The 23,318-nt window shown below is 36.9% G+C and overlaps 1 protein-coding gene across 1 annotated transcript in view; it reads right to left on the bottom strand.

Moving 5' to 3' along the window:
• Positions 1–11,637: 11,637 nt before the first annotated feature.
• Positions 11,638–23,318, bottom strand: part of LOC113051605 (protocadherin-7-like) — a 129,105-nt gene continuing 117,424 nt past the window's right edge. Inside the window, 2 exon segments of the mRNA XM_026215501.1 lie at positions 11,638–14,405; positions 15,564–15,582. Of these exon segments, the coding sequence (XP_026071286.1) occupies positions 13,981–14,405; positions 15,564–15,582 (444 nt within the window). The 3' untranslated portion in view covers positions 11,638–13,980.

The raw sequence follows: 23,318 nt of genomic DNA, 5'->3' as shown, positions 1-23,318 counted from the left end.
CTGGGATCTTAGGACTGAGAGATCCTCTGGCTGAGAACAAGCTACACCACATCAGTGCTGGATATCAACCACAAACTGTTTCCAGACACGAGAGAAGAAGAACACGATGGGGAGATGAAACCAGTTTAGATGTGATGATGGGAATCATTATTTTCTGGAACAGTATCTCATGTCTTATATGTATCACATGATCTGTATCACAGTTGACTGGATGGGACTGTGTGACTTTTAAGGACATTTCATCACTCATCTGTGTGAACTGATTTATATATGAGGTTAATATATTTTTGATGATAATTATTTTCATTGAATCTTATTCGTCTTGATGCTACTTTATCAACTTTATAGTCTATGCTTCAATAAAATGAAAATGGTGAATATTGTGTTCTGAAGATTCTTGTTAAATACATAATTTTACTAGGTAGGCTGATATGTGTTTATTTTAGACTTGGAAAAACTACATATTAATTATTGGGATTATTTTTTTATTTAAGACATAAACATTTTTGATCGGATTAATAACATCTGGGACATCAGTACACCAGAAAGTAATTTTTTTATATTTTAGTAACAAATATGCAAATTTTTTAGTGAAATAAAGGGAGTTACGAGATTAACTATTCTGCATTACAAGATGGTGCCATGGGCTTTATTGTTACAAACACTTGAGGGATAACTGAGAATGTAGCAGGAATGATCAATGGGATCTTGTACTGCATTAAAACCAAGAGCACGCACATTACTGATGTCCAGCACCTGAGGAGCAAGATACGGGGGTGAGGAGGACATTTTTACACTGATTTTTGCTAAATAGTTATATATATATATATATATATATATATATATATATATATATATATATATATATATATATATATATATATATAAATTAATATTCTTAGCACTGCATGAATTTTTCCTTGTGTAATAGTGAAGTATCACAATGTGTATACATTGTCCTTGATTACTGCTTTACAGGTGGGGAATAGATAAAGGCAAGTTGTTGCAGGTTCATCCATTATATTTCTTGCCATATACTTCAAAAATCAAATAAATAATCTATTATTTTCATTATTAAATCATTTCTTTCTAATTTTTCAATGTTTCATCAGATGGCCTCACAATGTCCTGTCAAAAGGTATAATAGTCATGATGAATAGAATAGAAAACAGAGGACTGTGAAAACTGTCAGATATAAATGTGACTCAGCTCAGTTTGTTGTCCATGATGAGGAGAATATATATATGTAGGTTTTACTGCCCTTCTACCCCCAGGGGCCCAGTAGCACCCCCCGGAAGAGCCCAAAACTGTACATTTCAAATGGCTGTAAATCAGAGTCCAATTAACATATCAAAGAGAAAATGGGCAGGATTATTACTTATGCTATGCTGATAAAATAATGTTGAGCTCAGTTTTCAGAAATAAGTGGAAAGCTGGCATAAAAGCATTTTAAATATTGCTCACTGTAAAATACCACATTTCAGCCTGCCTCTCAAATATATCATAGAGGTTTGCACAATAAACATATTTAGATATCCAGTTTACCTTAAAATAAATAATTTATTTAGTTTCGTTAATAAAAGCCTCCGTCGTTCTATCTATAGAAAGGCAACACTAGGGGGCTGTTTTTGTAGTTCATTGAAGTTATGCTTAGGGTTAGGATTAGGATCTCGCTAAAGATGTCATTTTTCTCAAGATAGCAACACTTCATTGTTGACTTAATATATTACTAATGTGATGATAGGAGCAAAACATACTTTTTAACATGATGCGCTGTTTAATATGGGTTAAAAGATAGTCCAACCACAGACTGTCCTGAAAAGTCATAGCCAATGGCATCTAAGCTGAGCAGCAGCGTCACACTTCCTTATCCATGTATGACAGATGTCTTTCGTTTTTCGGCTGAAGGGATAGATTCGGTTAACAATAGATTAAGCTTGCTACTTATTAGATTCTGTTTTATTAACGTCTTCACCTTCCTCCGTTGTTCAGCTTGACAAAAATTGGGCAATATTGATGTGCACATGCCCAGCAGTCGCAGTTGTATCCAACAGATAGATTCCTCTCATTAAATATAAGACAAATTTTTAAGATTTGTATATATTTTTTTTGACCAAAGACAAATATATTTACTAATCAAATGACGTGCTTCTAAAATTTACATTGTATATTACATTGTGTTTTAAAGTTAAAATTGTTCACATTTGTGTTTCTGTGATTTACCATTCTCTACCATTTGAACCCTAGGAATAAAAACAGAAATTATAAATTAATGAATGAATGAATGAACAAATAAATACATAAAGCATAATAAACATGCATATTTTTGTAAGGATCTTCCATTATTTATTGATATGTCAAACTCATTTAAAGACAACATGCCCAAATTACTACACTGCATCCTCTGTCACCAAGCTCGTTTTTGCCACCATAAAGAATAAAAAGGCAGTTATGTTGTAAACATTAACTATTTTCAGTATGCAAATGGAAATGCTTTTATTAAAAAACAAAACAGTAAATACAGTATGTCTTTCAGAGAACACTGGAAAAAGATCAATTTTATTAAAAAAATTTAATTGACCAAAATGTTATACAACACAATGTAAATGTTTCAAACTCACAAAAAAACACCATGAAGACATGCATGTCAAGTGTGCAATATCATCTATAAAACTCAATCAGCACAGCATCAAATAAACACTGATTGTCTGAACAATGGAAGACAGAGAAAGTGTTCAGGAAAACAAACACCTGCTAGCTTTGACAAAAAACATCATGAATTCACTTCATGACTGGAGCTAGGGGATGACTGTGTATGAATATCTCCTTTACTAAAACTCTTAATTAAAGTCTAAAAAGTTCACTGTATGAAGCTTGAAAAAGAGAACAAAATGCTTTATCAATACGAAAAATACTATTTTTAACTATTGTTTTCATCACTGGTTCTGTAATGTATTCATTATGAGCTTATAAATAAAACAAAGTTACATCTTCTGCAAAAATCAAACCACTGCAAAGTCTAATCACTGATCCAGGGACCATATCTGTGTGTGTGGGGGATAAAGAGTTAACGAGGTGAGTCCTTGTGCATGATGGAGAACTGCAGTGTTATCCTCAAACAATCCTGTAAAACAGAAATATTACATTACATTCAACTTATACATTACACTGTGTTTTGTTTAGACCATAAAAGCAGCCTCTGTAAAGATGCTGTAAAATTAAATGTTAAATGAATCCATTATTGAAAGCAAGTAATTAATAACAAGCTATAGTCATATGAATTCTTTTGATAGTGTCAGATGAGACCGTCCTGGGGCTTGTACAATATCATACAAGTGTTAAACTGGATTATTAAGACTGTGATGTGTTTAGTACAGTATGTGAAATATTGATAATTAGATATTAAAAATCTCTTTAAACACATAAGTGTCCCATAAGGCAGTGGCTCCCAATCCTGGTCCTGGAGAACCCCAACACTGCACATTTGAGATGTCTCCCTGATCAAACACACCTGATTCAACTCATCAGCTCATCAGTGAAGACTCCAAGGCAGATAAGAGAGACACCAAAACCGTGCAGTGCTGGGGTTCTCCAGGATCAGGATTGGGAAACACAGTCATCAGGTCATGAAAAGTTCGACACACACTCGTGGTCATCATGCTCACTCGAACACTAGGCCAAATACAGGAAAGACTTCAAATAAGTAATCAAGTGGTCAAGTGCAAAGATGGCAAGTGTGGGTATTTGGACAGTGCAACAGTTTAAGAAACAACAAATGCTGTACAAATTATAACAGCAGGAATGTTTGATAAAAGAGACAAACTATCACAGACTTACTGCTGCAAATATCTGCCTCCGCAGCTTTCTGTCTTCTCCATTTCTGAAGGAATCCCTCTCCAGAAACACCACTGGGCTGACTGCCTTTACGTCTTTTCAGCTAAAAATATAAATAATAAAAAAGGGGAGAGAAAATAAAATTGAATTATATACAGAATGTTAATAATGATCTGTGAGCAAAATATATATATATATATATATATATATATATATATATATATATATATATATATATATATATATATATATATATATATATATATATAAACTGATATGAATGAACTGCAAGATGGAAAAATACATGTTTTATTATTTATTTTATACTACTTTTTTGGATTCACATTAAAAGGTATTAAAAGCATGGTACAGAACACATGATTACTGTGATATCTGTCATATAAAAGCACATAAAAACACTAACATTACAGTGATACAAACATAGCTGGTTTGGTGATTATTGTATTGTTGTATTGATTATTAATATATCATAGTAAAACTACAGTTACAGTTACTAATGTCCCATTTACTGTGTTTTAACTTCACATTTCATTTATTACTATTGTGTCGTGATTACCATGATTTTACTACAAATACAACTTACATCATTGATCCTGAAATTAATAATAATATAAAACGGATCGAAGGTCTATGGCACGTCACGTGACAGATAGAGTTTAATCACACTAATTAGCAGCTGTGTTCATTTATTTAAACGCAATGAAACTCAAAGACAGCCGCGGATGACCGATATAATACAGCGATTAAACATATGGCACTAATCTGATTAATAAAGAAGACAGAATACATTTGATAAAAGGCATTAAAAGAGCGTATATACGACTACTCACCCAAACTGTGGAACTGATAGCAAGTATCGCGCGATGTATGCTGAATGAGACTTCTTGAACGTGATTTCATAGCGATAAACATCTCATGTCCTCGTGTCGAATTCTGACGCCAAAAGTTTCCCACTGAAAGCAATGAAGGTCGTAGTGCTTCGATAGTCGACGCCGAGAGGCACATTTGGCGTCATAAAAGTGACGCTAGGGGCGCTTGACCATGCTTCGGTTTTTGACGCCTTTGGAGTGAGAATGGGTTGAATTTTATTGTTTCCACCAAACATTTTACATACTATTGAAGATTTCTTTAGGTCTTGTCTCAGACCCAATCTCTTTGGTCTCCGTCTTGACTCGGACTCAACCCTGTCTGGACTCGATCTGGACTCGGACTCGAATGAGCTGGTCTCGACTATAACACTGCTTCACACTTGTAAACAGGAAAGTAACAGAATTGATGCAAAGTTCAGATATAAGGCAAATCCAAATTCTTCTGTAAAGCAGCCTCAACAAGACAGTTGTGTCATTATTCACCTCCAGTCAGTTTAGTGTTGGTTGGTTCAATTCAATAAATGTGTAAAGTTAATCAGTTAAAAAAAAAATAAATAAAAAAAAAATACATTAGTGTCATTATTTGACTTGAGTCAGTTTAATGTTGATCAAATTCAGTTCAATAACAGTGTTGATATTGCAAAATTCAAATTTTCAATTAATTATATTGAGCTATAAAAGTACTGTCTTTAAAATACAGTAGTATAAATTATTAGTTTTTCTCAACTAATCATTTAGTTCTTCATTTCCATGGCACTTGAAATTATGATTTAATTATTTAGGGGGGGGGGGGGGGGGGATAGGCCACACAAATAAGAAAAATCAATTGTACAAAGTGCTTGATTGAATTTCCTGATATGTAGAGGACAATATTACGAATTCATACATCCAAAAAAACATAACTCTGCATTGGCAGGGTATGCTTTGATTCATATAATTCTCCATCAGTGGCTGACAAAGGCAGGGTTAAATATGACAGGGAAATTCATTTAAAAACACCATCTTGAGCAGAACAGCAGTGACTGTGCTGATCAATGACATCATTAATTACCCTTGCTGAGTATCGACTCTCTCTCGTTGGATCTGGACCTCCATTTCTTTCCATTTCTCCCCTTTAGCACACACTAAAATCTGATCTAGATAAAGATACATTATGTTTTATTGGGATGGCGAGACGGACATAGTTACATAGTTTGCTCTTATTCAGAAGTGAGGTGTCATTCCCTGCCCCATGTTTTATAAAAATAAAAACTCAATGCTTTGTATAGAAATTATATATAGACTCAAATGCAGGACTGTTTGTGCAAGTTTTCACATTTGTGCAACTATTAGTTGTTTTTAGACCCAGGAAGTCTGTACTTTGAGCATTATATAAATCATGGTCAAAAAGGTTAGGGACAAGTTTATATTATTGAGTCAATAGAAGATTAAGAGTCAGTTTGGGGTGGGGGGGGGTTGTAATAGTCGTGCTCTCATACCTTGAGGGTCATGTAAGATTTCTGCTGCAGCTGAGAGCCTCTGATCCAGAGTCAGTTCTCTGTGAGTGTTCCATCCATCACACTGGCTGAGGGATTTTAGGCTGCTCGGTCTGCCTAGGATCAAAGCATGCTGTTTCAGCTCTTGATGGAGCCAACTGCCTGCACTGGTACGAGCCAGTGTGGACGCTTCGATCCCAGAGGGTTCTTCTCGAGAGGGAGTCTTCGCCAGCGTTCCTCGCGGTGTCTGTCCCGCTTTCACTGAGGCAGAGTGGCACATGCATTTGTTGGGTTCGCAGATAGATCTGCTGGAGGGTATGGAGATGGGCGCTTCCCTGTCTCCTACCTCACCCACCAGATCTGGCCGATCTCTGGGTTCGGAAGCCCGAGCTGCGGTCTTTCCCCCCGAGTAACGGCTGTGACGCACTGCCTTTCTTTCTCCGAGGAGATTGAAACGGAGGGCGTCGATGAGCTCTCAGCTGCACAAACATCAGTTGCACAAGCATATTATGCCTAAATTTACAACGAGCAGCTTTAATGAGGAGCACAGCTCGTGCAGTCATATCTCGGGAAAAATAAGGGGGCTGACTGTGTTTCTTGCATATCTCGGGACGGGCTGAAGATGGCTCTTCCTATCTCCACCCGTGTTCCTAAGATCTAGAGTTCGTTCTCGAGGATTGTAAACATGCACAGCTAACTGCATAGTTGGTACATTTCTGGAGTTTCTGCAAGCCAGGTTCTCTGCAGGGTTGACCAACTCCACATTGAAGGTTTATGTGGCAGGCGTTGCGGCCTACCAAGATCCTCTCGAAGGTCAGTCTTAGGGAAGACACCCCCTAGTTACATGTTTCCTCCATGGTGCACTGAGGCCTCCTGTACGGTTCCGTATTCCTCCCCTGGGACTTGTGGCCTCTCTGAGAGGGGTTGGAGATCTTGAGGCCCTCTTAGTGGCCCCTACTTATCTCGACTTTGCGCCCAGCATGGCCAAAGCACTTATATACCTTCGAGTGGGTTGTGTTCCTAAAGTTCCCTCTGTAACACCACAACCGATAGTACTGAAGGCCTTCTGCCCTCCTCCCTTCCGAGAGTCTGACCAGAAGAAGCTAATTGTATGTATCCAGCTCGAGCACTGGACACATATGTCCACAGAGCTGTCCTGTGGAGAAAACAGGACCAATTTCTAGTGTGCTCCGGTATCCCCAAAAGGGGCTTTCTTGCATCTAAGCAGACTATGTCGTTGGATAGTCGAGGCTATCAATGCCACCTATGAGTCCTCTGATCTTACCCTACTGTTTGGAACCAAGGCTCATTCTACACGGGGTATGGTGGCCTCCGAGGCCTTCCTAGCAGGTGTATCCATGCTGGACATCTGTAATGATGTGGGGTGGTCCACGCCCACCACATTTGCAAGATTCTATGGCCTAGATATGCTCAAGGGGCTTGTGTTCTCTCGTCCTAAGCTGTGCTCTTCGGATACATACTAGGCAGGGATTTGGTAGTCTGGCAGTGTGGGCACATCGTTCCCCGTAGCGTTTTTGATGCAGCTTGAGTTCCTGAAGAGGAACGTCTCAAGGTTACGCATGTAACCATGGTTCCTCGAGGGAACAAGAGGCTGTGTCTTGATGCCATACCCCCGGCACCCCTGCCGGCACTTGATGGTACTCAAAGCTGATGCCAGCTATGTGCCATGTGCTTTTATAGCTTCCTGGTTGCTCACACTAAACGTGTTCCCTGTAGCATTTTCGAAGCAGCGTCTCATTCCCTCGAGGAACCATGGTTACATGCGTAACCTAGAGACAATTTCTTGCAGTCCACTGAACATTCATAGCATTCATTGCTGAAACACCTGGTTTTAGACCACAATATTTATGAGTATGGTGTAGGACCTCCTTCTTGCTGCCGATACAGCATGAATTCATCTCGGTTATTACAGATACAAGAATTGCTCAGTGGCTAGAGGAATTCTGAGCCATTCCTCTTGCAGAACAGTGGCCAAGGCACTATATGATTCTGGTGGAGGAAAACATTTTTTGATTTGCTCCTTCAAAATACCTAAAAATGGCTCAATTTATATTCAAGTCTGGCAATTGTGCAAGCCAGGGAAATCTTCAACTTTACTTCCATATTCATCAAACCACTCTGTCACCAGTCAAGATGTGTGTATTAGTGCATTATCCTCCTGATACATGGCTCCACCTTCAGGGTTTGAACCATTAAGTACACATAGTCCTCCATAATGGCTTGGTAGTCCTTGGCAGTGATGAATCCATCAAGCACAGTGGGTAATGCCATGGTATTGCAGCCCAAACCACCACTGATATGCCCCTGTGATTCACTCGGGCACACAACATTCCAGGTAGTAAGTCTCTTTGGTGCTTCTCCACAACGTAACTTGGCTGCAATGCAAAAACAGTGTAGGTGGACTCATCAGAGAACAATACATGTTTTTCATTTTCCATAGCCCATGCTGTGCACCATTAAAACAGACATTTGGCCTTGGTATGAGTGACAAAATGCTTGGCTATGACAGCTTGACCATAAATATAGTCCTTGTGGAGCACCCGAAGAACCGTTTAAGTTGGAATAGGAGAGTCAATGTGTGCATTTAATTCTACAGTGAGTTGGGGTTTTATATTTTTCGCATTAAAATTTGGGTTAGTACCTAGACATCTCTTGCATCCCTTGCAACAGTTTCCTCTTGCATCGACAGTTACTCTTTTTGGATGTGGTGTGTCCTTTCTGGTGGTATGCCTACATTATCCTGGATACCATAGCTCTCAATACATTACAAATACTCGCTGTCCTGGTCACAGATTTGCCAGTGAGATGTGCACCAAGAAGTTGCCCTTTTTTAAAACTTCTCCCATTATGCTGCGTAGTATTGCACTGCTAATTTAACCTTAACATTCTTACTGATGGAATGTAAAATCACTGAAAAATTACCAGTTGCATTTCAGTTTGAATGTCATACTTATATATACAGTATACAGGAATTAGTTCCACATTTGGCCTACTTCTCCAAAAAATAAATAAATAAATAAATAAATAAATAAATAAAAACTATATTGTGCCAGATATTTTTCACTGTAGACCAGGCAAGTACATACTAATCAAAACAAAGCAGTTTGCAAAGCAGTCTTAAAATGTCTGTACACATTCTTGAATTTTATTTGAACAGATTTGATTTGAAAGATCACAGCACAGAGAGACATTTTATTTTTGGTGCATCACATTATAGTGAGATTACATAAATATTTGGATGAAAAAAAAAGTTTGGTACTGATTTATAATGTTATGTCACACATTTATTACTGGGTCTTTTGGATGAGTCAGAAACCATGATTATCAGTGTTAATTCTGTTTAGGAATTCATTAAAAGTAAACTGTGCTGTGAGTGTCACAATGATCAAGTCTCGAGATCCAAATACGAGGGCAAAAAAGTGTTTATTTGCATTATATATATATATATATATATATATATATATATATATATATATATATATATATATATATATATATATATATATATATATATATATATATATAATAACTTTTCTCATTGCCTGCTATCTATATATATATATATATATATATATATATATATATATATATATATATATATATATATATATATATATATATATATATATATATATATATATATATATGTAGCAGGCAATGAGAAAAGTTTTATATATATATATATATAAAAAATACCAACTGGACGAGAACAGGAGCAACAAATAGACAGGAGAGACAGGACAATAATGAACGAACCAACAACACGACCAGGATTGCCAGCCAAACATAAAGGCAGCGCACATGAGTTGCAGCTGGCGCTCATAGACCGCAGAGATGCAAGATGAACGCACAGACACATGAACCGTGACAGTGAAACCTCAATATAATATTTTTACAGCATTGGTAAAATGGAAAATGCTGTCCACTCTCTAATCATTTATAAACTTTACTGTATGCTGTCAACAGATGGAAAATAGGCCTGTGTCTGACATCACAGCTCAACAAAGTAAAAGGCTTCATTTATTGGCGCTGCTTGCCAGCCTGTGTTGGCTATATAAGTGTGCTCTATGACTTGTGATTCATGTGAAATGTATTACTGGCTGACAACATTTGTTAATCAGCAGATGAAAAAACAAAAATTCTAATAAAATAAAGTGTTTATATGTTTTTATTTATTAATTTGATTCTTTGCTTGCATTCATACATTAAGTATTCACTCTATCATTTGACAATCTATTGATTACATAATATCCTTTGTGTATACCCCCAACCCAAACAAAATAAAATAATATAAATAAAAACACACCCTGTCACTGTTGTATCATTGTATATTTTAATTTCTGCAGAGACAAAAATTACAAGCAATTTATTTACAGAAATACCTGTACAAAAGCAAAAATTATGTAAAATAGATCATAAATAGAGGTGGGCTTGCGCTCAGTACATTTGCCATGTTCAGCTAAGCTGCGTGCATAGTGACTCATAATAAAACAATGATTAAAATCAATTCTCAATTCTACATCAACATCCAAGTCAAAGGACAAATAAGGACAATTTTGAAATTTCTTTCTTTTTTTTTTTTTTCGTGATGTTTCTTATGACCTAAGTTCTACAACTTAAGTCTTGTATCTTCTTCTAAGTTGAAAGCTTAAGGAACACACACCTCAGAGTGCAAACGACAATTAAACAAAAGCGATTTCAGCACGTCGACAAGAAAGTCAGATGTCTTTTAGGAATTAAGGTGCAGACTTTTTCCAGGCATGTACAGCAGACATAGATGTTGATCTCCTCGGTTTCTTTTTTTAAATGTAGTAACTGCCTGTAGCATGTAATCAGCTATATATATGTGTAATCAGACTCTATAGTCCTCTGAGGTGTGTGTCTCATTCACAAACCTTTGGAGCTTCGTGTTTCATCTACCTTTTAATATCATGAAACTTGCAGAATGTCTCAAAGCATGTTTGCTTCATCGCTTAAGGACACGCTTTGCATTTCCTCTGTTTTTCTGTAAAGGCCATTGCAGCATTGTGTTGTTGACAATCCTTTTTGAACTTTCGCTTTCATGACTAAAGTTATCTTTGCTGTAAAAGAAGAAAAGAAAAAGAAAACACAGTTTGGACGTGTGATCATGATAACTTTGAAATGGATGGATATACCAGGGTATCACCTATGACCTGTACAGTTGGTACTCATCAACATACTTGACAAAGTTTGACTGAGCTTACTTAAAGAAGTCACAAGATAAAAGCTTTTGTTATTTTAAAGTCTATCATAGTAAAATTGCCAGGACTGTAGTTTCAGCATAAAGTACTCTTCCCCCACTTTTAGAAAGCATCTCAGTACAATTGGTTTCATACTGGTTAAAACCAACAAGTCATACCAATAAAGGTATAAAAAGGCACTCTAGTTTTGTTTTGATTTTTTTTTTTTTTTTTTTTTTTTACAGAAGCACTACATAAACAAAGTGGCACTGGAAAGGAAAGGGAAAGATATGACTGATGAGATCTGAAGAGGGCATCATTATGAGCGTATATTTGAAAACCAAATACAATAGAGAGTTATGTTGAGAGTCCATTTGATTTCTTCTGGACTCATGTTTCACAACTACATAATGAATCTGCTTAATAATGAAAGGTATTTTTATGTGACAAGAATATAAACATTACAGAACCAATGGATAAAAGTACATCTGCCATAAAATAAAATTGTAAATAAATCAGATAAATAAGCAATGGGTGATATGATGCTAAATACTGAATAACAAATGTGTATGATTCTTTTTCATCCTCGTCAAATCAATATACATAGTCATATTACAATGTCTAGTGTCTGTTTGTAACAAACGCAAGCAGTGGACTTCCATGTTCACAAGTTATGATATTTGTACACTTTTTTTTTTTTTTTTTTCATCTTCATAGTAAGTGTAAATTCCCTTTAAACGTGCAATAAAACGTACATTTCTATGTATACAGATTGTAAGCATCAGAGCACTTCTTTTAAACACGAGTAGTACATACAGACTACAGATCTGGACGCTGCAAAAAAGCAGTCTGTTCAAACATAAGGAGTCATAAAAAAAAAAAAAATACATTTGCATCTGATTAATTTACCACCTTTTTGTAAAAGCACGTGGCCTGCTAAGTATACTCCTCCTCTTGCAAGTGGTTTGGGATAGGCCCATGATGCATGTATAATTCTGCATTTGGTATCCCCACATTGCAATGAAACATATGTGAAGGTAATTAAGCAACATGTGACCTAAAAAGGAGCTTTCCTGTCCCAGTTCTTTGAAACATCATGTCATGTTGTTCCCGATACTTTGGTTATACAGCAGCATCATCTGCCCCATTGCAATCGCTCCTATCGTGCCTGCAGTAGCTGAACTTTGAATGTGATTGTACTACACGGGACACAATTTCTCATCCTTGATTACTCTTCTGAAGTGTGTGAGATTGAGAGTGAATCTGTTGAATGAGTTTATTGCTCTATTTAACATTCATATTTGGAATGTTACACAGGGCCAGCCCAAGCTCTTCAGCAGGGCAATATTATTAAACTAATTCACCCCAGCAGAATATCCAAATCGTTTTCCTGTGGATTTATGGGATAATTATAATGTGCATGTACAATGTGTGGATCAATTGTGTGTGTGTGTTTGCAAGTGTGTGTGCCGGAAGGCCAACTTGAGACCCCAAAACTTCAGCATAGTTTCACACATATATAGAGAGATGAACCACAATTACACAAAGCCATAGCATTCAGGCAAATAACTGACAAGCTGTGAGATGTACATAACCTCCCTCTGCTTCCAGAAGTGTATGGGAGCAGGATGAAAACGGGTTGCTTGTGATTTCAAAGCGTGTGTCAAGAGTATGTTTACAGATTGTGTGTGTGTGTGTGTACAATACTTCACCCACATGACAAAACCGTGCATTGGTGGATCTTTGTATGCTTGTGTTCCTTCACTTCTACATAAAGTTGTTAGGCACACAGGTAAACTTGCTTTTCACGCTGTAAGTTTGTCGTTTACAGCGCATACGAAATTGACTTCGACCATTTGAGTATTTACAAACCCTTTTAAAACTAAGGCTAAAGTCAATGACGGTGTACGAAGCACTCCGACATAATTTAGTTATGCCATCATTGATCGTCGTGCGATGATTTTCGTCCATCATCAGCCTGTCTTTTTTGTTTTTTAATTCGATAATGTGGTTGTCTGGACAGTTCAGTGCTTTGACTGATTGCATATGGACATAATACATCCATGTAAAAACACTCCCATCTTTCCCCCAAAATAAAAACAGATTAAAAGACAGAACCAGTCGCATCGGTTCACAATCAGTTATAAAAACAAAGACAAAAAGGTATAGTCCAGGTCCATTTCAAAGGGCACACACTCTTAAGGGGCTAGATGATGCATGCATGTTTAGAAAGAGGTCTACAGAAACCAGGCAGCAGTTTGGGGAAGTCTACGAGGCCCAGTACGCTAGCAGCAAAGTAGTACTGATCCACCTACATTCCCTTCTCTCCACCTCGGCCACTTCCCCCTCCCCCGTCTCATCCTTCTCACGCACATATACAACATGTAATCCCACAGTTTTTAGTGAGACGGCTATTTAAGTTCGAAAGTAGTGCCGCACTAATAGCGCTAGCAGTTTGAGGAAAATCCATGTTGCTTTTGTTTTAGGGTTTGGTTTGCTTACAGCATCTCTGACAATGCGGAATCACTGTCTTCATCCCTCGCGGTCGCTGTGTGTCGTTTACAAGTAAACCTCCCGCCTGGTGAGAGTTCCGCATTGTTTCGGCTTGTATTCACCTGTGGGTGCTAGCGGAATCTCCTCAATGGGGCGAGACGTTTCCTCGCTGACAGAAAATCCAGCTGAACTAAATGCGTCGTAGGATGAGGAGGAGGAAGCCATCTTCTTGTTAAGGAGATTACGGTTACGGTCGCCCAGGAGGTGCGAGTGGTCCCCGTTGGCAACAGCTAGCGTCTCCTGGCTGCCAGGCTGTTCAGCAATGCTGCCCCCGGGGGAGGTCATGAAGGTGGAGAGTTTGGGAGGGGTGGCCTTGGGCCTACGTTCAGGCGAGGTGCGCACAGGCATCCAGCAGGCATCCGAGTGGCCATATTCGTCACACTCCCGCGTGCATTTACCCGTCATAGCTACGTCAGGCAGGGGCCGAGAGTCTGGGGGAAACAGGGAGAAGAAAACAGAAAAAGTGGAATGTTAATAACATTGTTTGACTTTAAACAACTGGAGAAACAGAAGAAAACAATGTAATATTGACTAAATAAATTAATTAATTAAACATTGTGGTATGTGTCTCATTGAAATGGGCTTTGGTGTTTGACAAATGTCAAACAAATGTTTCTGAATGTTCAGAATTTTTTTTGTATATATATATATATATATTTTTTTTTCACTGTAACTTCATTGTCAACACATATCACATTACACAAAATTGAAACATACATTCACAAACAACAACACTCAAAGCTAAAACATAAATTAAACAAAATAATAATGTGAGATCTAAAAAGAAGACCATGCTTTGAAAACGTGGGGCAATTCTACTATTCCATGACCTCTGACCCCTAAACTAATGGCCTGAATTTATCTCTAATTGCTATGTGTGTGTCTGATCTGTTTCTATGCAATTGCGTTGTGTTTTTATGTTTCTACTAACAATCTAACTCTACAAAAGCTTTCACATTTTAGCAAAGTTGTACGTAAATGAAGACAGTGTGTCATTTTCTTGTCTAATCCTCTCTTTGGCCTGAAGGAAACCTACAGTGTACTTATGGAACGACATATTGAAGGATTTGCTGTGAAGTGACATGCTATTGGGTTACATCTTTAACACATGTATGCAAGTTAAAAGGATTATACAAGCATTTCCTAAAGGCTCTAACTGTCACGCATCTGAATGATTGCTTATTTTCCCAGGGTGGGAGAAGAGATCATTTTAGATTCAAAGCCGCAAAACCACAAGTATCCTTAACATCTCATATCTCTTCTATTCAGAATTTCTTCTGAACAAATAGAATTATGTTAAACACTCAACGAGCTAACAGATAACCATCAGATGTGCCAAAAGTCTATGCACAAACAAGGTTGAATATGAAGTTCACTAAGCTGAAATGCACACAAACACTAAATGCTGAAGTCCCTAATCTTTGATGCCAAAGCTCAAATCTGCAGTGTTAGAGAGGTTAATGTCCAAATGTGAGGCATGGCACAAGCAAAAGAGGGTAAATGCATATCTAAAAAAATAAATAAATAAATAAAAAAAAAGCATGCTGCCTTCGTTCAAGAGCAAAAAATCTGGGTTAAAAATGGCTTACTTTTAATGTTCTTTTTCTCCTGCAAAGAAAGAATAGGGTAGAATCACTGTTCGGTTCTTTCACAATGTAATGCTACGTAAGATTAATCAATTTAGAAAATGGTATCAGACAAAAAAGCATAAAGTGTTGCAGTTATCTGAGAATTACATTCATGTTTTTTTTTTTTTTTGTTTAAATGTCATCTATGGTGGACCATACAAAGATATTCATTGACAGATTGAGAGAGACAAAAAAAATGAGAGTGAGAAAATAAACAAACACACAGAGCAACATGTTGCTCCACAAAGTTTATTATTATTATTATTGTCATTATTATTGTCATTATTATTATTATTATTATTATTATTATTATTATTATTATTATTTTATTTTATTTTATTTTTATTATTATTATTATTATTATTATTATTAGTATTATTAGTATTATTATTATTATTGTTGTTGTTGTTAAGTGCTTAAATTCCAGGAAATCGATGCTGCAAAAAGAAAGAGTGCTATGAGTTGCATTTTTCAGTCACCCATCACAAGAAGCTAACATTTAAACCCACTGTCTCTCAAGACTGTTCAAGATGCTAGTTGCCACAAACCAATTCAGCATCGTTGTCCAATTACAGCAATTGGCTGACCTCAAGCGAACCCCCAAACATGTCCTCCTGACCTCAAGGCCAGACTACAATGTGGTTGCATTGTGGGCAAGTAAGGGTTATTTGGGTCTGACAGAGACACCAGACCACAGAAAGAGTTCAATGCCACATTTATGAGACCGTAAGCCTGGATTGCTGCCCTGTGTCTAGGGAAAGGTGTGGATGTACAATTGCCCCACAAAGCTCTGTCATGCATCAATGAATGCTCAGTCAACCAACGGTACCTCAATATCACTAATAACAAAGATGAGTGTGAAGGCTCCAATCTGCAGGACGCCGATATGCCAGTGCAATGTTAATGCTTCTGACAGGGATTACACAATGGCTGGATAAATCTTATTTGACAGTTAATGTGTTCAAAGAGGCATTAAAAACTGTAACATGTTATTCACATACACGACAGTAAAGAAAATGTCAGTGTGTCAGACACTCATCTCTTTAAAACACTGTGTTAAGTCTCTGTAAGGAAATAGTGTGTACTGAGGTGGGGTGGGGGGTGTCTAATGTGATTTAAAAACATTATTTTGTTCATGGAACACAAAAAAGAGACATTCTGAGTAATGTGATGGTTGCTCTTTTCCATGTGATCAAAATGAATGGGCACTGAAAGTAGTCCAGTCAGACTTGTGAAATAATCATTTTGGAAATGCCATAAATGTTTTAAACAACATGAGTAATGTTCATTTTTTTTTTTTACTGAATGGAGACGGAAGGTTTCAAGCTTCAAAACCAACGCAAAATCATCACAGAAGTATCATAAACATTATGACCTAAGGCATTCAGACTTCTGTAAAATGGATCAGCTGATTCATTAAAGAGTTGACTCAAAAGAACAGATAGATATTGCTTTTTCTCTCATTGACATGCCAAGGAGAACTAGACCAGCATTTCAATGGATAAAAAAGCCATCTAGTGCTCCACTTTTATTACTTAGAAAAGACTAGCCAGCATGGTCTTCAAAAAAATCTACTTGTGTTGCTCCCCAAAAGAAAAGTGTTGTTGGTGGTGGGGGGTGGAGGGGGGCATTACGGTTTGGAATGATGACAGAATGTTAATTTTATTCTCCAGTATAACTGTCCATCAAACTAAAGAGACTCAACATCTAGCATCTTCCATCAGCCTGGTATTATGTCCACATAGAGCTGCAAGTCCAGTCAATTTCGATTGTTAGTGTTCAGTTGATAAACATTTCTTCCAATCAGTCTTTCAGACTACTACAGTATCTCCACAGCTTCACAACTCCAATGCCTGGCTGTCAGACCACTCAGGCCCCTCAAGGCAGTACATTGGCTTTTCATCTATCGCTCATTGTGCTGTCTTCAGCTACTGTTTCCTCCAGTGAAAAACAACAAAGAAGCAGTATGAGTGAGAGCAGTACTTCATTAGCGCTCCTCGTACACCTCTGCCATAAGGCCTGTTACTTGAGTCTACATTTCTGTTTTATTATTCCGGCACTAAACTCTAGAACTACATTATACACGTATATTTCACAAAAAGTGTCACTTAAAGCCAACAATTAAAATGTTGTTATGATTTAGCCTGAGGATTTAAGATACGTTGGTCTTACATGTCAGAGATGGATGAATTCGTTGGATATTATATGATTTTGTCTGATATCTTTTCTGCATGTGCTGAAGCATTCAAGTGAAACTTATAACTGCTGGCATATTAAGTATAGTTTCCTGTTCAATGTTCTTATTTCTTCCCTATAAGTTTGTTCTCTCCCAGCTCAAGCCATTTTTTTTTTCCTGCTTTAAACTCAGAAAACTCGTCTTAAATGGATTTCAGCTTTTCCTCATTTGTGCTCCTATTTTAGATTCTCTTCTAAGAACAGTTTCGTCCAATAATCTAATTGAAAATGGAACAGAGAGCATTGTCTGATTTTAGGCAGCAGTTAATGTAATATAACAGCATGTAATTGTGATTTGCACAATCTCTGTCTCTCTTCCAGCTCATTATAGAGGTAAGATGGAGACCATTTAAGATGTCAGTCAAAGACGCACGCTGAAGCAGCCACAATTCAGAGCATTTAGATGGGGGCAGACACAGGTCAAACATGCACAGAGATGAATTCAATCATTGCTAGAATGGCTTTGCCTCCACCTTGTTTCATTTAAATTTTCATCTTAAAGGAATGAATAAGTCAGACAGAAATCTGCTGATCCATTTTCTTTCATCTCTCTCTCTCTCTTTCTCTCCTTTCTTAAATATTTGAATGGATGCAACAACAATGTCTGAATGTTTTTGAATTGGATAAAAATAATCAAACCGAGGGGCATCAGCAAATAAATAACGGTCAACCTTTTCTCAGAAATAACTTTACTTTCCCTAACCATTTAATTTGCAATTACTTTTACCCAACTGTTCCCAAGGTCAGTTACAGTGATACATGAAGTAAAGAGATGTATTTTATTGCATTAGGGCTAACTATGAACATGATCAAAAATTGTATGTGCCATTTCAAATGAATGAATGAATGAATGAATGAATGAATGAATGAATGAATGCTACTTGTCTCATTCGAGACAAACAAATAAATAAAATAAAAATAAATCTATGGGCCTGCAAACACAAAAGAGTATTTCTTCCTTTCATATGTGCCTATGCCTAAAACCCCCATGCCTTGAAATTTGACCCCAAGCCACTTTTAAAACTTAGTTTGAGCCTAAAAAGCATGTTTTGGAGATGGCAAACAAAGGGCCATACTCGGGCCCCCAGGGCCGAGCGAATGTCGCCGGAAACGCACATGGCTCTGTGGCACACTAATTGTCACTCAGTATAGTGGGCTTTTCTGCCGACGGAGGTTCGGAGTATAATGCCTGCCATTTTCCGCAGCCAGTCCTTTTGAATAACTCTGAAGAAACATCGACTCTTCTCTGACAGAGGGTTTGGAAACGAGTGATCAGGGTAACAGCGGGAGGGGGGAACGGAAGATATGGCTCTCAGAGCTATTCTGTGAGTTAATTACGTGTGGACAAAAGTGGATTCCCTGGCGCAGTCGGAGCTCTGCTGTTGTGAGGCTGGTGTCAGGGTTCTGGAAAGCTGTAAGTGGGCCAGAGGCTCAGCTAATTGACAGGGATATGAGGATTTTGTAATCTATGTGTTTGGGTTTGTGTGTATTCAGCCCCACTGTATAAGGCTTAATGCCTAGCTTTTCTAGCACACATGAACATGCTTGTGCTTGGAAGCATTAGTCGTCCTTCTATATTTTCAGCACTCTGCGTGTGTAGGTGTTTTCATCTTCTGCAAGTTAAGCCGCGTCCCTCAGAGGCCCGCTGAACTACAGGCTGCTCTTTTGCTCTCTGTTTTCCGGATGCGAGGCCCTGCCAAAACATAACTGCCAGCCAGAATTGCTGACCCTTCTGTCCAGTCGCTCTGTGTGTGTCTGTGTGAGAGAGATGAGCTTAGGAGACGGTCTAAAATCTCAGCAGAATCCACAAGTTTATCCAATAGATATACAGCATTTACAGAATATCATCTACCACGTGTTCACACAAGCAATTGCATGTGACCCAACAAACCATTACAAGACGTGTCAGTGTAATTTATTGTTGCTGTTCACAATGGGAGAGAAGTAATGGACAAAATGACAAAATAAGTGCCAATGAGAACATATTTAAAGAGATAGTTCACACACAAAGACAAAAATATTTTGCCATCATTTACCCACACTCATATACAATTTACCAACCCCATAGTCTACTAACTGTGAAAATAATTTACGTGGGTCTTAACCTTTTGAGCGGTAAGGTCCCACATATGGGATTCCTATTTCCGTGCCCCTGGGAGTATGGTCCCACATATGGGATTTAGAACGATTGGTGACGTCGCATAACTGCCAAATTCAAACTGTGGTTCCGTGCGTTGACTGTCGCTGAGACAGAGACAGACCTGCACTGCACTTGTCATATTATCACAACTATGCGGTATTATAAACCAGATAATGCATAGTTTAGGTTTCAGACATTTATATACACATAAATACTAGTAAAACAATGCATTTAGAGTTTCAAAAATACATGCATATGCATATGGAAGCAGCAATAAAAATCGTTTTATTCATATCATATACACATAGTGTAAGTAACTATAAAGTTCACTCTATTCTTCAACCAGTTCACCCAATCTCACATTACAGATCACAATCAAGATCATTTAGAAAGGGTTTTAAATGACAAAACACACTCATTTATACATAATTATGAATCGGAATATCAGATTGTTCATTACAAGGTATGCAAGTTTATGAATATTTAAATGAAAAAAAAGGAAAAAGGAAATAAAAGTGATACATTTGTTATTCAGTGTTATTGTAGACACCATGTATCACATGACAAGCCTGACGTGTCATCATAGAAAAAGTAAGGGGAACGTTCTAAAACGACGGTTGTCTTAAAAAAAAAAAAAAAACTCAGTCTGGGGGGGACCACTAGAATATTTGAAACTCACCACTGAAAAGGTTGATATTAATAGCACTGCCAGCTCATATTTACCCACTTTTTTGTCAACTTTTCAAATCTGTCAATCCTCAACTCCAGTAGCCTTATGGGATAACAAAGTGTCCACTTGTTTCACACATCAGAATCTCAGCAGACGCAGTGCATACTACTGGTATTGTCCACCTACTTTATCATGACATCCTGCTAACATATTGCTTTCTGGATACTGTGTAGTAGGCAATTAAACTTATGAGACACAATCTCTCCATTTCTTTGCAACAACAGGAATGCCTTGTCTCTCCGTGAATGTTCCTGTCTTTTTTTCCTGCAAATAAGATCAGCCTATAAGCAGCATCATAAGCTGCTAACAATCTCTTAGTGAGATTAAAACCCCTCTTTAACACATTATCTTGTCTTTGTCCACAGATGCTACACGAGTTTCATATTTGCATTAGGAGGCGTCTGCACAAGACATAGCAGTTATTTTCACCAAACACCACTGGAAAGGCTGGGATATTGAGGGAAAAGGAAAATGAGAAAGACTGTTCTTTTTTTTCTAGTTAGTGCTGTCTATTTGATTCAATAACACTGGACTGTCCTTGTAGACTCAATAGGCTGCTGCTCTAATGCTCTCTCTGTTGCTTTCTCTATTTATTTGCACATTGTGGACACACATCTATCATTAAACTTCAATTTTACATATAGTAACCAAATAAATAAATAAATCATATGAACAATTACACAAAAAAAAATAAAAGGTTATTTGTTGGCATTGAAAGTTCCATGAAGAACCTTGGACATCTGTGGAACCTGTTTATTGCACAAAGGGTTCTTTATAGTGTAAAAGGGTTATTTAAATTATCAAAATGTTCTTAACAGTAATGTCAAATAAATGGTTCTTTTAGTTATTGTTGACTGAAAGGTTCTTTGGGGAACCCTAAGTGGTTCTTCTATCACATCATATTGGAAACAAACCTTTATTTCAAGAGTATAGAGCAGGGCTCCTGGGGGGCTGGAGTCCTGCAGAGTTTAGTTCCAACACTATTTATAAATCAAATCACTTCTTGGATGTCAAAAATTATAGGGAACTCTTAATAATTATGATGAACATATGATGAACTAGAATTGAAGTCCAGAAACTTTTTAGGGCCATATGTTCTGTAGTTGCAGCAAGTTAGCAAAAGTAACTTTTTTAGCACTTTCCCTTGGAAATTGCGGCAAACTGAGAGCATAACACCTTGTAACAGCATTAGGCAAGGTAACACAGCGGTCAGCTCATGAGTGCTTTAGCTGAGCTAATATGATGTGTGAGCCGGTAGAGTTTCTGGAGGATTGAGGCCGCTGTTGACCTGGTTTGCTTCAGTAACCTCAGCGTTACACTGCATATGTTTTCAGCGGTGCTGCATCAGTGAGCCAAGACAACAAAGTGTACAGTAACACAACAGCAGGAGAAGAACCATGTCAGACATGGTGCATTGAATTGCGGCGGAGTGATGTGTGTATTTATTTTCCACTTTTGCTCTTGTCTCTTGTCTCATCTCTACATCAGACTCGGCCCACACCCTCCAGGTGGCCTCCAAATTATTATATAACGTTCACAAATGAAACTCACAAATGAGATTCCTTTAATATCTTTAAAGTTTCATATATTTTTTTTATTATTATTTTTTTTTTTCTCCAAGGCAGCAATGTGATTAAATACAGAAAGGTCCACTGCTTCTTAGATTTTCCCCTTAGTAAGCCTAGTAATCTCACATGTCTGGTAAGTGTAAATGATTTCTCTAGTTGTTAGTAGAAACACAATTTCATCTCACATTGTGTTCACATATGTCAATATAACAAAATTATTATTTTATAATAATCAAATTACTTAAGCTACCATATAGTAATTTAATGCTCTACACTCTTACAGTATTGTATGTAATTTGTTTTTGTAGCCGCATTTAATGTATTATTATTATTATTATTATTATTATTATTATTATTATTATTATTATTATTATTATTAGACGAATGATTTAACTAAATAAATAAATATATAAATAACTGCATTTCAAATTGTTCATATCTCACAGTGTGAATTTATTTATTTATTTATTTATTTATTTATTACCATTAAACATATTTACATAACTACTACAGTATGTGTGTATTGTAACAACAACAACAACAACAATAATAATAATAATATTAATAATAATAATAATAATAATAATAATAATAATAATAATAATAATAATAATAATAATAATAATAATAATAATAATAATAATTACATTGTAAATGCTTTGTGGTTATTTTTATGTTATAAGTGATTTAAATTTTAAATAATTAAATAATACATGCATACTACTTAATAATAATAAAAAAAAAATAAAAAATAAAATAGAAATAGAAATAAGGATAATAATGCACAACCACACACACACACACAAACACACACATATATAAATACTCACAATGGACCACATTTTCAGCAATATCCCTGCTAACTCTCACTAGTGTTGAACAGGTATGCATGTCCCCTTATGGTGCTTAAAAGCACTTGGGGAAATAATTATTCTACCGTTAGAGCTCTCCAGCTATGATTAATTGAGCAGAGATTAACTAGCATAATTTAGTTTTGCCGACTATCTCACTGCCAATTACCTAATGCGACTTCCTCTCTCGGC

The sequence above is a fragment of the Carassius auratus genome, chromosome 32 (genome assembly GCF_003368295.1).
Source record: "Carassius auratus strain Wakin chromosome 32, ASM336829v1, whole genome shotgun sequence".
NCBI classification, from domain to species: domain Eukaryota; kingdom Metazoa; phylum Chordata; class Actinopteri; order Cypriniformes; family Cyprinidae; genus Carassius; species Carassius auratus.
This window is presented reverse-complemented; position numbering and strand designations above follow the sequence as displayed.